Here is a 15950-nt window from a genome sequence, read left to right as displayed (position 1 = left end):
TATATATTTATATATATATATATTTATATATTTATATATATATATATATTTATATATATTTATATATATTTATATATATATATATATATATATATATATATATATATATATATATAAATATAAATAAAAAAAAATTCTGTAAAAAAAAAATATATATATATATATATAAATAAAGTGTATATCTCAAAAATATGCAGTTTAACAGTATCAGAGCGGTCATGATCTGAGTTCTTGAATACCATTAAACTGGCTGAGGTGGAAGCGGCTTTCCGTGTGTCTGACCATTGCCCGCAGTGCAACAAAACCAGAGAGAGCCTGCAAAAAACACAGATAGAATAAGAAACAAAGAGTAGATTCAACAAAGAGTAGATTCAACAAAGAGTAGATTCAACAAAGAGTAGATTCAACAAAGAGTAGATTCAACAAAGAGTAGATTCAACAAAGAGTAGATTCAAATTTGTTTTGAGAGCTGTTTGTACCTCTGTTAAAATGAACAAGGCCAGAACTATATGAACTCCTCTTTCCAAAGGCTGGATGAGTATTGCTTCATTGAAGAGCTGAAACAGAATCAACGGGAACTGCAGAAGGAGGCTGAGGAGCCAAAAGCCGGCCAATTCAGGGACCTGTAATGATGTGTTGCCTATAATGACTGACTTTTATATACGTACATGCAATTTCAAGTAGGAGTATTCGGACAAACCGTAAAAGTCTTTACCTTTTCTTGCAGATTTCCTGCATAGCCTAGGTAGAGCCTGATAACCTCGATGAGGGTCATTAAAATTAAAATGGTAATTAGGATGAATTTGTAGTAATCAGGGAGTGCAGGATACTAGAGAGAGAGAGAGAGAGAGAGAGATAATAATAATAGTAATAATAATAATAATAATAGCCTAGGCATACTAAGCTGCATCAAACTGTAACCCCACGATGGTTCATTACTTACTTTGAGTTGCAGCATTACGACTTCGCTAATCCACCACAGAGGAAAGAAGCACATGTTGAAGAAGAGAGCCATCTGAAGAGGAAGACTAGATACAACATCTGTATCTGTGGAGTGGAGCTTCAATCAGTCACTAAGCGCATGTGCGGAAACCCGGGGTTTGTTCTGCGCGTGCGCGAAATTGCAGCCACCAACACATTATATTATGAATGGTACAGTGTTATAAACTGCCGTATACTTAAGACGCATTTTCGCACATGCGCAGTACAAATCGTGTTCCCAGTAGTGACAGTTACACAAACACTAAACCCGGTTATAACAAAACTACCGAATTATCTCAAATGCTTTTGCAATTTATCATGCCCTAACAAACGGTAGCTGTTAAACAAGTCCAAGCTAGCCGATTAGCGACGCTTTTTTTCCATCAGTAGAAGTGAATGAACAGCTAGCCGAGTTAGTTAGGCAGCTAGCTTTAGCTATAGTTAGATATACCGATAGATGGAGTTTGATTAGAGACGCGCAAACTCACTGTGATTCAGAAATGTGGTATGATCCTCAGGCGAAAGTTGTGAATGACCCTGATTGACGAACACAGTTCGAGAAAATTCTCCCAAACGCCTTCTTATAGGTTCGGGAAGATCCATAGTGCAAAGCCCAAGGCACGGCGTAACTACGAAACACAGCTGCTAACAGTGATGAGGGCGGGGTGCGTTCAAGAGCCCAAATCTAGTGTTTAAGAGCAGCTATTCTTATACTGTGCCCTCGTGGACCCTTTCGGGGGAGAAAAAAAAACACGGACCACCTCATGGTTGGATAGATTCATTTTATGAATGCCTAAAATCCATTTACGCAACCCAGATCAGATACACTGTGTTAAACTTTGTTATTTCTTAATGAATTCATTCACAGATTCATTCTGAGTAACTGCCCTATCCTGGCCAGAACCATGATTGATCTTGGGATATGAAATGGGGATTATACACCGAACAGCCATAACATTCTGAGCAGTGAGAGGTGAAGTGAATAAGACTGATGATCTCCTCATCATGGCACCTGTTAGTGGGTGGGATATATTAGGCAGCAAGTGAACATTTTGTCCTCAAAGTTGATGTGTTAGAAGCAGGAAAATGGTCAAGCGTAAGGTTTTGAGCGAGTTTGACGAAGGGCCAAATTGTGATGGCTAGACCACTGAACATCTCCAAAACTGCAGCTCTTGTGGGGTGTTCCCGGTCTGCAGTGGTCAGTAACATCTTGGTGCCAGATACCCCAGCACATCTTCAGGGATCTAGTGGAGTCCAGTCCTTGACGGGTCAGGGCTGTTTTGCCAGCAAAAGGGGGACCAACACAATATTGGTGGTCAGTGGTCATAATGTTATGCATGATAGGTGTATCTTTGATAGCAGGATGCCAGTCCATTCCAAGGCTTAACATTAAAACAATGGTTTCCAAATTTTTTGTTATTGCTATGCTCCCCCCACTGACTTCCTGTAGCTGCCTCATCAGATTTAAAGCACTGATGCTTGTGTACATAGCCGCACTGCACCACGTTCCCTATGATATTCTAGCACTGCTTGACTGGACCCACCATCTCTCAGGGTACAAGGAAGGCATGTATCAAGACTCTTCTTTGTTCTGGCACCTAGGTGGCGGAATGAAGTTCCACTAGGTGTCCAAACAGCTGAGTCACTGGCCGTTTTCAAATGATTAAATGCCTACCTCTTCCTGAAATACTTAAATTAGCACTTATTTGAGAAATAGCAGTGTTTTTTCTGTGTGCTTCTCTTACTATATTACCTCCCCAAAAGAGTTTTTAGAATTATCATACTCTTAGTCCTAGTGAACCTATAAAAATACATAAAATTGGTCAAACTTTGCAACTTCCTCCATTTAAGGGCATCTGCCAAATGCCTTAAATGATAATATAAGTGCAAACAACCAAACGGTCACGGATCATACATTTTTTAAAATCCAGATTTACACCGATCAGGCATAACATTATGATGTAATATGCCTAATATTGAGGTGATCCCCTTTTGCTGTCAATATAGCTCTGACCTGTCGAGGCATGGACTCTGCTAGATCCCCGAAGCTGTGCTGTGGTATCTGGCACCAAGATGTTAGCAGCAGATCCTTTGAGATACTTACAGGACTTAACAGACTTCCAGAACTTAAAGGATAAAATTGATAGATACTGACCACTGCAGACCGGGAACACCCCACAAGAGCTGCAGTTTTGGAGATCCTCTGATCCAGTCGTCTAGCCATCACAATTTGGCCCTTCATCAAACTCGCTCACATCTTTACACTTACCAATTCTTCCTGCTTCTAAAATCAACTTTGAGGACACGTACATTAATTTAAACTAATTTGTCAGTATGTGAGTCCCAGTGGGTTTCTCTGTAAATCAAGTGACCCCACATGGGGTTGTGACCCGTAGTATGGGAGTTCCACTGCCGTTGTTACATCGCTACACAACAGACCCCACTTTGAAAGCCACAGCTTTAGATCCTAGAGCTTCTTTCTTTCTTTGGGGTTTTGGAAATTTCTGGCCATCAATTTTGCTCGAAGTTTGATAAAGAATGACACCTGGCTAGGTAACATCAATTATAACGTACATTATTCTAACTGATGAAACAAGGTTTAATGTTTTGACTTGTGAAGTCAGTAACTCACAGAAAGAATCGTTTTATATTACAAAGCAACTTTATTGTATACCTTCAATGCTGGTTTATTCACATTAAGGGATATGGAGCACCGACAATTTCATTATGTTATGGCAATATTAAACAGTTTCACAGCTAACAGAGGCACACGTGTGGATAAAACCGTTTTGTAGCACATAATTATAATTATAGTTCTATAAAATACTGTGTGTAACGCCAGCGCCACAATTATTTATTTTACTTTTTTTAAATAAACATAATACAGCAAAAGCCATGTAAGTACAATAAACATGCAGTAATATATTGACAATCATGCAAATGCTAAAGAATAGACTCTATGGTTGGTGAGGTTCTATTGTATAATATCTGAGACAGGCTTTATACTGGAGAAGCTTTTCAGCCAGGCGACTTTGTCTCACTCTCGTATTTAACGCACTCAGATCTGTGTACCTGCACACAAAAAACATACAGATGATATGATCATAGTTTTCAGGTCATTTTCAACAATATTTGTACCTGCCATATTGCCAGCCATACTGGGTCATAATATGTAAAGCATGTGGTGTAGCTCCATCTACTGTATGTATGGAATCTGAATGTGAAGAACCAAGAAGGAACGATAAAGAACAATAAATTACATCCTACCTGTTAGAGATTTTCCAAAGTATCAGGGTGTTTATGGCCATCAGGATTGACAAAATGAGAAAAAATCTGTCCATATTGCCATTGTTTAATATGTTTGGATAAAAGCTTCCTAAAAAAACAAAAAAGGGCAAAGTTTCAGCCAGGTGCTGTGACCCAAAAACATTCATCACGTTTCTCTACATTGTTAAATGATCTAAAAATGTAAAAAAAAAAAAAAAAAAAAAGTGTCCTTACCACCAGACACAAAGTAAAAGAACTGAATCAGAAGAGCACCCAGGAAACATCCTCCACCATAGGACAGGGTTAGGAACTGTAGGGCGATCCCTCTGAGGTTGCTGGGAGTCAGACAGAAAGAGATAACAGAGCCTGAGTAGAGAAATGAGAAATAAACGTCTGATGTGGTTCAGTGAAAATGGACTGAAAACAGTTTTGTGAACGCTTACATGCAGGCGTAACAAAAGCCTCCGCCACACCCAGTAAGATGTACTGAGGTGCCAGATGGATGCAGGGCATTGAGGACACTTCAAGCACTGTTCCCGAGATGGTCTGATCCATCTGAGGATAGTGCTTTCTGTGAAGCTCAGAAATACCTGCAACCAGGGCAGACAGAGCTGCACACGCGTGTCCGATTACTGGAAAAGAAGATGGCACATCAATGAACTTTACATGAATGAGATTTTGCCTGTTAACTTGATTGAAATAGTCAAGATAAGATGCCTACTTATGAATGTAACTGGGGAAGGAGGTGTTTTCTTTGAATACTGGTAACAGATGCTGACAAACTCCAGTAGCGGTGCTAAAATCAGCAGCGGCAAAATACTGATCACGTTCATAGCCGCTATCGGCAGCATGACACCGTTGATGTTGAGGTTTGAATGCATTGTCTGGAGATAGTATCCTGATGGAATCTGTAAAGAAACAGACACCGAAAAATGATGGAAAGGTATTGGAAAATAATATGTATTATAGGCAAAATTGTTTGTCTACGTTAGACTTTAGTCTGGTTATCATCCAGTCCTTCCAGGGAAGACATATATACTGATAACATTATGAGCACTCAGAGGTAAAGTAAATAACACTGATGATCTCCTCATCGTGGCACCTGTTAGTGGGTGGGATATATTAGGCAGCAAGTGAACATTTTGTCCTCAAAGTTGATGTGTTAGAAGCAGGAAAAATGGACAAGCGTAAGGATTTGAGCGAGTTTGACGAAGGACCAAATTGTGATGGCTAGACCACTGGATCAGAGCATCTCCAAAACTGCAGCTCTTGTGGGGTGTTCCCGGTCTGCAGTGGTCAGTATCTATCAAAAGTGGTCCAAAGAAGGAACAGTGGTGAACCGTTGACAGGGTCATGGACGGTCAAGGCTCATTGATGCACGTGGGGAGAGAAGGCTGGCCCGTGTGATCCGATCCAACAGACGAGCTACTGTTGCTCAAACTGCTGAAGAAGTTAATGCTGGTTCTTATAGAAAGGTGTCAGAATACACAGTGCATGACGGGTCAGGGCTGTTTGGTAGCCAAAGGGGGACCAACACGAATATTAGGCAGGTGGTCATAATGTTATGGCTGATCGGTGTACGCAATTACTTTCTGTGATCAGCAGTGCTCATATTTGACACACGTATTGGCTGAATGTGTATTGTGATGGCATCATACATGTTTTGAAAAATTGAGTTTGCTCAATTCTGTGATTGCAAAATTGTGAAATCCTGGAGAGAATGATCAACAATCATCACTTCACAGCAGGTGGAGCCACGGTTTTCAGCATTTAACACTGCAGAGTTCATTTAAGACAATTAAAGCTTTCTTCCATGCGTACTCACCTGGGTTATACAAACCCTGTAGAGTAATTGCAGTCCGAAGAGAGGAAAAAGCTTGACCAGGATCTTAACATTTTCTACTTTGGTCTCACTGTAGCATCCTCCATTGTTCTCTTTGGCACGATCGAGCCAGTCAGTCACATCCCCACTCAAGTGACGATAACGGAGGCAGCACATTTGTGAAGAGTTTAGAACCACGCCCACTGTTGTAAGCAATGAACCACCTGTACATCACCCAAAACAGAGAACATTCAAGCTAAACAATCAGTGAGTCTACACAATATGTAAGCTTAGTCCATGAGTTTCCTAAAATCATTATTTCTATATTTTCCTGGGATTTTAATAACAGTGTAGGTTTTGTGTTTCCAGGTGTGTTTTATTGCTACCTTTTCTGGGATGTAGGATAAGATTGCTGCGTGCCATGTGCATGCCGATGAGTCCCAAGAGAACAGAAGTGAAGGGAATGAAAAAGCCCAGGTTTTTGCCCACAGACTGTTGAATATAGGCGATCCCCAAGAAGATGACCGTAGAATTCAGATTGACTAACCAGTAGATCCTGTGGGAGTAATGTTAAGATTTCATCTTTCAGAAAACAGAGACTGTAGTGCCTGATCCAACTCCATACTGACCGTTAACTTTGCCCATTAATAGAAACAATCACTGAATGAATTTCTTACCAGTTAAAAAAAGATAGTATCTTCTTCTGATTGTAACCTTGAAGGTTATTGACTCCCAGTGGGCAGAGGATAGCCCGTATCCCCCCAATACCACAAGCAGTAGCCAGCAGCCCTGTGTAGAAGAGAATATGTTGTATCCACGGCTCAAGGTGATGTACAACATGGTGTGTGTCGATGTAGAAATCCTCAAATGGAAATGCAACTACAGGGAGCAGTGCTGTTCCTATAAAAGAAATGGCATAAAGGCATAAAGTCATTAACTGGTGTTAATGCACTGAACCTAAGATCTGAAGGGGTCAGTCATAATTATTGTACATATATAAATTCGTTCACATTTAAATGCATCCTCATTTAACCTTTGCTTTAGATGAAGCACCAGATAAAACACACATAAATCATTAAATCGTTTAAAATGAACTGAAAAGCTCTTGCTGACTCTCAGAAGACCGACTCACCAAAGAAATGAAGTAGAGCACAAAGGTAGAAAACCTTTTTCCTTCCCAAACACGTCTCCGCAAACCATCCGGCAAGAACAGGTGTCAGTGTACTGGCTCCCACAAAACACAGGTTTACTGTGGCTGCTTGGTAATTGTCATATCCCAGTTTGATGGTGCAAAAGAGGATCATATTACACACAATCCCAAGAAAAGTGAACCTCTCGATTAGCTCCACGAAAAGAACACAGATAATCGCCTTCACTTTCTTCCGAGGCTTTCGAGGCTTCCGTGGGATGACTTTCCCTTTCGGATGGCAAGTAGTAGAGTCCTTCTGTAGCAGATGGCTATCGTGAAGACCGGCAACATTCAACGCTACCATGGTGCCTCAGGAACTATTCTTCTAGAAGTGCCGTTCAGGGACGGGTATATTCCCTCTATCCGTGCTAGGAAAACAGGAGGAGCAATTTCACACTCACTTGTGACGCCTAACGTGTAGCAGCCCACGGTTGTGATGACAAAAAAGAAGAAGCAAAGTCATCTGCACATGCGAGGGCTCATGCTGAGCTTTCACTACGAGTTCTGAGTAATGTTTGTTCACCTCCTCACTAGTGTATGAACTTCTCCTGGCTGCGTTCAGCTCATTAAGAAAGCAGACATGACGGCGATGTGATGGCATGAGCTTTGATGGTGAAAAATGCTGCCAGGAAAGTGTGACATATTTCTGTAATTACTTTTTTGGTGGACGTGGATGATCTTTTGTTATTGTGTTAATGCTATATCTGTACCGAAAAAGAGTGTAGTCATGTGAGATACTGAGTAGTAACGGTGTAGTAGTTCATAACCAATGGATTCTGTAAATCTCTTTGAATCACACCAATGCTTATTCAAGTAAGTGGTTTATTTTCAACAACTATGCACATCAGTTTTATTCTGCGCAAGTGGAACTTGCATCGGGGTTTTGCCCGCAGAATGCTGACTAAAATAAAGCTAAAAAAAAAAAAAAAACCCACTCGACTATGAATAGAGGAGCCAGCATCATGTCACAGCTTAGTGAGAAGAAAACATCCTCTGTGTTGGCTCAGTGCTGTCAATTAGATAGGGGGCATTAAGTGTGAATTCGTGGTTTGTTAAGTTTTGGAATAAGAAGCTCGAAAATCAATATCTTTGTTTTTTAACATGCACATATAACATTGCTCCCATTAAAGTATGAAGGAATCCAAACAGGGGGTCACCCCTACAATCAGGCCACCTGAGAAGTTACTCAGGGTTATTTATGTTCGATTCTCATTTACTCACCCCAAATAAACACATCCTAGCTGGAGATAATTATAGATGAATTAAATCAAGAGGAAAATGTAACCAGTATCTTACTAAAAGATAGAAACCCAGTTTGCCACTGAAAAAACAAAACAAAACAACAGCTAAACAGATATTTAGTGAATCTCTCAACCATCCTCTGAAACCTAAGAATATCTGTGCGCCTAAATTTGTTTCCAGTACTTAAATCCAAACCCATTCATTCGTTCATTCATTTTCACTTTATTCTTATCAGGGTCAAGGCAGGACAATTCACCCAGGAGAGGTCAGCAGTCAAACACAGTCATACACTCACTCACTCGCACTTAGGCGCAAAGCAAGCTGGGCAAGGGGCAGGGGTCAGGTAACAGCAAAAGGGGCGTCTGTAGTTGACCCATCAAATTTCAGTGTGGACCAGTTCCTCGCCAGCTCACGGACACACCCGTATGACCGCCGAAATTATGCTAGATGATGCTAGACTAGACACTATAATAAGAATTCACAACCAAATGTCCAGGTAAAACAATTCATAATTCCTATTAGGGAATGTGGGATGGTCTTTAAAAGTTTACATGAGTATTTGGTTGAGATCAGTTAACATTGACTATACAGTTTGGTGTCTTTATTGTACATTGATCATCAGTTAGCTGGCTAGATAGTTGTCGAACTCGGAGACATTCATGTTATTTCCCCCACTTTGTAACTCAGGGCAAAACGTAGGACATAATTCTGATCACTTCTATTGTTAATTGAATGAAAGCATCCTAATATTCGTACATGTTTACAAATTGCACAGATTCAGGTAAGCTTTGAACATTTTTATACATAGTGGACAATGTCACAGCTCATTCATTTGTCCAAATATGAGGTCATTTTTGGAAACATCCATTTGAAATTTCAGCATCGAAGCTAAACTGAGAATACAAATGAATTGTTCCCTCTGACTGTTTATTATAACTCTCAGTGTTCTTATAGAAATTGAAAGGATTTGTCATTCCAAAAGTTTTTTTTTTTAATCTTCTTGTGTTTCTGTCTCAAACTCTGTGTTCTGGATGTGCAGGACTCAAATATTTCTGTCTGAGCCCGCCAATTATGAGAGCAGAAAGGGCCACACTGGTGTTGACTGGGTGTGAATGGATCTCAGAGCTAGCAGAGCTTGGCTGAAAAGAAACCAGCAAGACTGAAAGAATACCAGCTCTGTGTGGTGCATCAGTGAATGAGCACATAGCTCAATCACCATGGATCTCCACTTCACACTTTTCTACTGTCCTTATTCTACTGTCTGTATAATTTTAGTAAAATTACATACAATGCAATACTACTTCAAGACCCCATACAGACATATCTGATGTCAAGAATTTGTATTATAAGAAGTTTATTTATCATATTTGATGAAATGTTTAAAGTGCTCTTCACAGCCAATTGCAATTCCGGAAGTCTCCGCTGAGTGTCGCTGTTTGAGTTGGTTTAAACAAGGCGTGAGGAATGAACAATGCCAGAATGAATATCACTCTTAAATAAACTAAACTCAAGAGCTTGTATAAGTAAACATATTCTATAAAAATGAACAATTTTACCATAATTAAATTCAGTAATTTTCTATGTATCATAACAGCATGATATTGTAATTAAATCATAGATATAACATCTGATTTAAAAACATCATCAGTTCAATAAAATAAATAAAAACATCATCAACTGAATGTCAGGATACCGCTCTCAAATGAATATTTACCTGGAAAACACACACGATTCGATCCTCAGCACTGACAGGAAACATTAGAGGATATGATTTGTACACTTTCTAAAAATAGGGTGCAAGAAGCAGAGCAACAGAGAGAGAGACACCTGATAACCCACCAGGAGGCATCTAACACTATATTCCACTCAGTTTGCCTCAAACAAAAGAACAGTTACACAACTCTAAAGCGGAATTCACTTGATATCATATCACTATATACACCGATCAGGCATAACATTATGAGCAGTGACAGGTGAAGCGAATAAGACTGATGATCTCCTCATCATGGCACCTGTTAGTGGGTGGGATATATTAGGCATCAAGTGAACATTTTGTCCTCAAAGTTGATGTTAGAAGCAGGAAAAATGGACAAGTGTAAGGATTTGAGCGAGTTTGACGAAGGGCCAAATTGTGATGGCTAGACCACTGGATCAGAGCATCTCCAAAACTGCAGCTCTTGTGGGGTTTTCCCGGTCTGCAGTGTTCAGTATCTATCAAAAGTGGTCCAAGGAAGGAACAGTGGTGAACCGGTGACAGGGTCATGGGCGGCCAAGGCTCATTGACGCACGTGGGGAGCGAAGGCTGGTTCTGAGGTGTCAGAATACACAGTGCATCACAGTTTGTTGCATATGGAGCTGCAAAGCCACTGACTAGTCAGGGTGCCCATGCTGACCCCTGTGCACAGATGAAAACAATGGGCATGTGAGCATCAGATCTGGACCACAGAGCAGAGGAAGAAGGTGGCCTGGTCTGATGAATCACATTTTCTTTTACATCACGGGGATGGCCGGGTGCGTGTGCATCACTTAACTGGGGAACACATGGCACCAGGATGCTCTATGGGAAGAAGGCAAGCCGGCGGAGGCAGTGTCATGCTTTGGGCAATGTTCTGCTGGGAAACCTTGGCTCCTGCCATCCATGTGGATGTTACTTGACACGTACCACCTCCCTAAGCATCGTTGCAGACCATGTACACCCTTCCATGGAAACGGTATTCCCTGATGGCTGTGGCCTCTTTCAGCAGGATAATGCTTCAAATAATGCTTCAGGAATGGTGTGATGAGCACAACAATGAGTTTGAGGTGTTGAAATTCCTCAGATCTCAATCCAATCGAGCATCTGTGGGATGTGCTGGACAAACAAGTCTGATCCATGGAGGCCCCAACTCGCAATTTGCAGGATTTAAAGGATCTTGGTGCCAGATACCACAGCACACCTTCAGGGATCTAGTGGAGTCCATGCCTCGATGGATCAGGGCTGTTTTGGCAGCAAAAAGGGGACCAACACAATATTAGGTCATAATGGTCATAATGTTATGACTGTTTGGTGTATAGTTAGTTATAAAGTTATGAAGGAAATAGAGTACGATCATTCACAACCTCAGCAACCAGAAATCTTAATTTAGACTTTCCAAATTGTTGTACTGGCTATGCTGAATGCTCTTTTCTTAGATACAAAATAGCTTGTTTTTCTCCCATAGACAGCTCTCTGCTGAAGGTGAATCTGAAGGATAAAACTAAAAGTAGATTAGGAGTAGTTAAAACGAAGAGTAGTAAGAACACAAGAAATACCTGTAAAATTTTCCTCTTCCTGAATAATTATTTGGTCTGATACAAAATTTTTGTTCATCTGACGAAGGTGTGCTATTAGCCCTGTTTTACACTATACGATTCTGGCAAGATTTAGTGATGATTTTAATCTTTGTGTCATTTGTTTTCAAATTGTGTGTGAATTGCGAAGGTCAAAACCCATTTAAGAAGTTTTAATCCGCTATCCGGTCTGCGGTATTACTGCAATTATATTCATATTCTGTATGTGAAGTGTGACATCTTATTTTCAGGAAGCTTCAGAGCATCTTCTCTAAAGTCTCTAAAGAAATAAAAGGAATGAATCTGGATCTAAAATTGAAAAATTAAAAACATTTATGATAGATACACCGACCAGGCATAACATTATGACCACCTGCCTAATACTATGTTGGTCCCCGTTTTGCTGCCGAAACAGCCCTGACCCGTCATGCACTGTGAATTTTGACACCTTTCTGTCAGAACCAGCATTAAACCTCTTCAGCAATTTGAGCAACAGTAGCTCGTCTGTTGGATCGGATCACACGGGCCAGCCTTCTCTCCCCACGTTCATCAATGAACCTTGGCCGCCCATGATCCTGTCTCCGGTTCACCACTGTTCCTTCCTTGGACCACTTTTGATAGATACTGACCACTGCAGACCGGGAACACCCCACAAGAGCCGCAGTTTTGGAGATGCTCTGATCCAGTGGTCTAGCCATCACAATTCGGCCCTTCATCAAATTCGCTCAAATCCTTACGCTTGTCCATTTTTCCTGCTTCTAACACATCAACTTTGAGGACAAAATGTTCACTTGCTGCCTAATATATCCCACCTACTAACAGGTGCCATGATGAGGAGATCATCAGTCTTATTCACTTCACCTCTCTGTGGTCATAATGTTATGGATGATCGGTGTATTTTGTCAAAACAAGAGCTATTATTATTAGTTACAAACAAACTAATGTGTAAAATCATCTCCAGCTGCAAACATTCATGATCTAAAACACAAACCGAAGTGCATTTTGATGCAAATCACATCATACTGGAAATGTCTAATGACACACAGGATTTCAATTAGTCAAGGGTCACACAACATGACTTAAAATGGCATTAAAAGACAAACGAATTCCAAAACATTTGCTGTCATTTTGCTCTAGAGTGGTTTCTTTGGTCTCGGCAATGGAGACGTTAAGACATCGCTGTCAGACAGCACAAACGAAAGAAAGACAGTGCCAGTGGTTTCATCCGGCCCGGTTGCATCTTTTGCTCAGTCACAAAATAGAACAGTTCACTTTCCAAAAGTAGGATAGCGGTGAATGGATCGAGGGCTCTAATTAGTGAGGTGGCTTTTGATGTGCAGTGTGAAAAACGGCCAGTGCAGATGTATAGTGCAAAGCGATTAGGCCACTTGCAGTGTGATGTGTGCCTGCTTCTTTTCTCTCATGCTGGAAAGTTAGGCATTGAGGTTAAAGCAGCCTTGGGATGTTTCACTGCCGTGGTGCCAAAGGGTCTGTTGTGTGGCGTGACAATGGTGCACCCTCGGCCCAGATGGAGGATGTGATAGGGGAGCTAATGTAGACCGAGAGCTGAAAGATGGCGGCGAGATGCTATATGAATTACACGCAATGTTAAGGAAGGCCGCCTAATAAGTAATACGTTTTCACTCATTCATTTGCCGGTTACTTACTGTATATCATCGAGGAAATCGCAGTTTGGTTTCCATGACTTTAGTAGATTTTAGTTTAACTATCCCATATATTTGTGTTTTGTTCTTGTTGTTGTTTCTTTTTGTAATGTCTTACAAACTTGTGTGAGATTTTGAAAGTCAAACAAGTGTTTTCAGAATGTATCCGGACTCACGATTAAAAAAAAGAAAAAAAAGGAAAAATCCTCATTTGGGATGGTTAGCTGGAGCATGTGCTGTGCCTGATTGGGAAGAGGAATGCCATTGAATTTGGACCTTTTTTGTGCGCAACACTCTTTTATGCTGGAGCTGAAGAAATCCATTGTGCAGCTGGACACCCTGAGAAAGAGTGAGCTCAGAGCCATTGTCAGCAGATGCTTCTGCTCAGCCTCAGAGGTCTGAATGGGGTGAATAGCGATGCTAAAGGCCATACCAAAGCAAAACAAGACTGCTGGGCAGCTTTGAAGATTAAAAAATTAGGGACAGGAAGGTGGGGGGGGCAGAGTTGCAAACAACATGCGATTGTTTTTCTTCTTCTTATGCTTAAGTATTTTGTTCTCTGAGGAAGAGTGGTTGAATGAAATTTTTCTGTGTGTGTGTGTTTTGTGGTTCTGTGAAGGTGAGAGAAATATCAAGATTCTCTCCTAGCAAACGGTTTTTCCTTGTCGTTTATTACATGGATTAGTGCCCAAACATGACCGCATGCGTATGCTGGCCATATTGCACCACAGGGAAGCAAAAAACTTTGGTATTACCCTGAACAAAATACTTGAAAACTCTTCCTTTTTACTCATATTCAAATGAATGAATGGCATTGAAGTAGCATTTACCTCGCTGCTCTCTTGTTGCTAGGAAACCTCATTGCATCAGTTCAGTTCCTTTCCCTTTCTGGATCCTTCTTTCACCACATTTTTTTTTTTTACAAATCTAAATAAAGGCAGCTTACATATAAAAAATGAAACAATTAGGGCTTTAAACCGTCTATTTACAGGTTGTCGGGGCTATATTAGTCACTCACTGACCAGTATTGTTCACCAGTCATGTAGGTCAGTGTAAGTCCAAAGTCAACACCTCATTTGAACCTGTTAAAAGTAAACCGGCTAAAAATGCTTCCCATTTCAATGTTAAGTTCTCATTAAAGAACACCAGGAGTGTTAGTGGTTAGTGTGGGTTCCTTTGTAACCTTTCAACTTTGGAGCGGAGTGAGGACATGGTGGTGTCTAGGCGCATTACTGCTGTGAAAAGGGCTTCATCCAATTAGCTGCACCCCTTCACAGCCAATCAATATGCATTAATTAAGCCAAGTTAACAAACTATGCCCTTGGCAAGTGCTCTGGAAATAAGAGATATGACTTCTGCCATGGGATTTCCCTGTTTAACATTTGAATGCTGTGCATAGCTACGGTATGTGTAGCAAAGATAAAAATATATTGCAGATTAACATGAGGTGGTGTATACTGATAAAGAAACAAAATAATAATTAGGTTTTAAAGTGCAACTACTCTGTATTTTAGTGGCTCTATAAATTTCAGGGTCAGAATTGCACATTTCTGAGTTTCTCTCTCATACTGACCTGAATATGTGTGTGTGTGTGTGTGTGTGTGTGTGTGTGTGTTTTTGCGTGTGTAAGATCTCTCCTGTCGAGTGACTGAGCCGTGAGTCTATGCATGGCTCCATCGCTAGGACTCGGATAAAAGGGCCTCTCAGTTACTGCTGTCCTACTCTTTTCTCTCCTAGGACTCAGACAACCTGATGTCATTTAGAAGCACTTTGATTTAAAGCTTGTGTTTGAGCCTCTAAAGCGCCGTTTTGTTCCTGTGCCTGGTATGTAGAGAGCTTCACAGTGCACTGGACACCACTCTCAACCTGAGTATTGAAAGCAGGGCTCGCAGTCCTTCACACAAACCTTGCTGCAGTATGGCTCCATAATGGCATGGCTTCATAAAGAGTGAATAGTAAGCAGGGTTGTAAAAAATGTTTTGGTTTGAATGTAGATTGAGTGCCAGGAGGTGTGAGAGAGCTCGGATGTGATTCTGGGAAGGTAATGGCTCTTAAAGAAAAATCTAATATCTAATAAAGTCTCATGATCACAAAATAACTTCACATCTGAATTAATTTACATGCAAAATCTTCTCGTGCTATGTTTTGCACGTTCTTCATAAAAAATGTGATTTCATGATTTCAAAAATATGATCCATTTATTTTCACATCCTCATTTTTCACATGTAATCACATATTAGTCACATGGTGCCATGTGATTTAATTGAATTTGCTTGTGCAATTTTAGCGCATATTACAGTGAAATGCACCTTACATGATTTTCACTTGTGCTTACATTACTAAATTATTATTATTAAATCCGGTCATATTAAAAATTGAATTGAAATTTTAGCTGAACAATTAAATGGTGTTTTCAGTTCAGCTAAAAATGATTAATAATAACTGATAACATTTTTGTTCAGTACTGCTTACATAA

The 15950-nt window shown here is 40.4% G+C and overlaps 2 protein-coding genes across 2 annotated transcripts; both read right to left on the bottom strand.

Annotated features, from left to right (window-relative positions):
• Positions 1 to 153: 153 nt before the first annotated feature.
• tmem17 (transmembrane protein 17) lies at positions 154 to 1647 on the bottom strand. The gene is made up of 5 exons (XM_058408598.1): positions 1470 to 1647; positions 944 to 1047; positions 716 to 829; positions 480 to 623; positions 154 to 315 (listed from the first exon to the last, which is right to left on the bottom strand). The coding sequence occupies exons 1-5, from the start codon at positions 1582 to 1584 to the stop codon at positions 217 to 219; spliced, it is 576 nt and encodes a 191-aa protein (XP_058264581.1). The 5' UTR covers positions 1585 to 1647; the 3' UTR covers positions 154 to 216.
• A 2168-nt stretch (positions 1648 to 3815) lies between these two features.
• slc15a5 (solute carrier family 15 member 5) lies at positions 3816 to 7684 on the bottom strand. Its single transcript, XM_058408811.1, has 9 exons — positions 7203 to 7684; positions 6748 to 6970; positions 6457 to 6626; positions 6074 to 6294; positions 4970 to 5156; positions 4692 to 4880; positions 4483 to 4614; positions 4249 to 4357; positions 3816 to 4053 (listed from the first exon to the last, which is right to left on the bottom strand). Exons 1-9 carry the CDS (start codon positions 7561 to 7563, stop codon positions 3939 to 3941), a joined length of 1707 nt encoding a protein of 568 aa, XP_058264794.1. The 5' UTR covers positions 7564 to 7684; the 3' UTR covers positions 3816 to 3938.
• Between the last annotated feature and the right edge of the window lie 8266 nt (positions 7685 to 15950).

This window comes from Hemibagrus wyckioides, linkage group LG14 (genome assembly GCF_019097595.1).
Source record: "Hemibagrus wyckioides isolate EC202008001 linkage group LG14, SWU_Hwy_1.0, whole genome shotgun sequence".
In the NCBI taxonomy this organism is placed as follows: domain Eukaryota; kingdom Metazoa; phylum Chordata; class Actinopteri; order Siluriformes; family Bagridae; genus Hemibagrus; species Hemibagrus wyckioides.
Note: the sequence above shows the minus strand (reverse complement) of the source record. Positions and strands in the feature narration are given on the sequence as shown.

Coding starts and splice junctions, on each gene's coding strand:
- slc15a5 (XM_058408811.1), bottom strand. CDS start 7,563: ATGGTAGCGTTGAATGTTGCCGGTCTTCACGATAGCCATCTGCTACAG. Junction 4,881..4,969: donor TTCCCCAGTTACATTCATAA/GTAGGCATCTTA, acceptor CTTCTTTTCCAG/TAATCGGACACGCGTGTGCA. Junction 4,358..4,482: donor CTTTTACTTTGTGTCTGGTG/GTAAGGACACTT, acceptor TTGTTTTTTTAG/GAAGCTTTTATCCAAACATA.
- tmem17 (XM_058408598.1), bottom strand. CDS start 1,584: ATGGATCTTCCCGAACCTATAAGAAGGCGTTTGGGAGAATTTTCTCGA. Junction 1,048..1,469: donor TACCACATTTCTGAATCACA/GTGAGTTTGCGC, acceptor TCCACTCCACAG/ATACAGATGTTGTATCTAGT. Junction 830..943: donor TCGTAATGCTGCAACTCAAA/GTAAGTAATGAA, acceptor CTCTCTCTCTAG/TATCCTGCACTCCCTGATTA.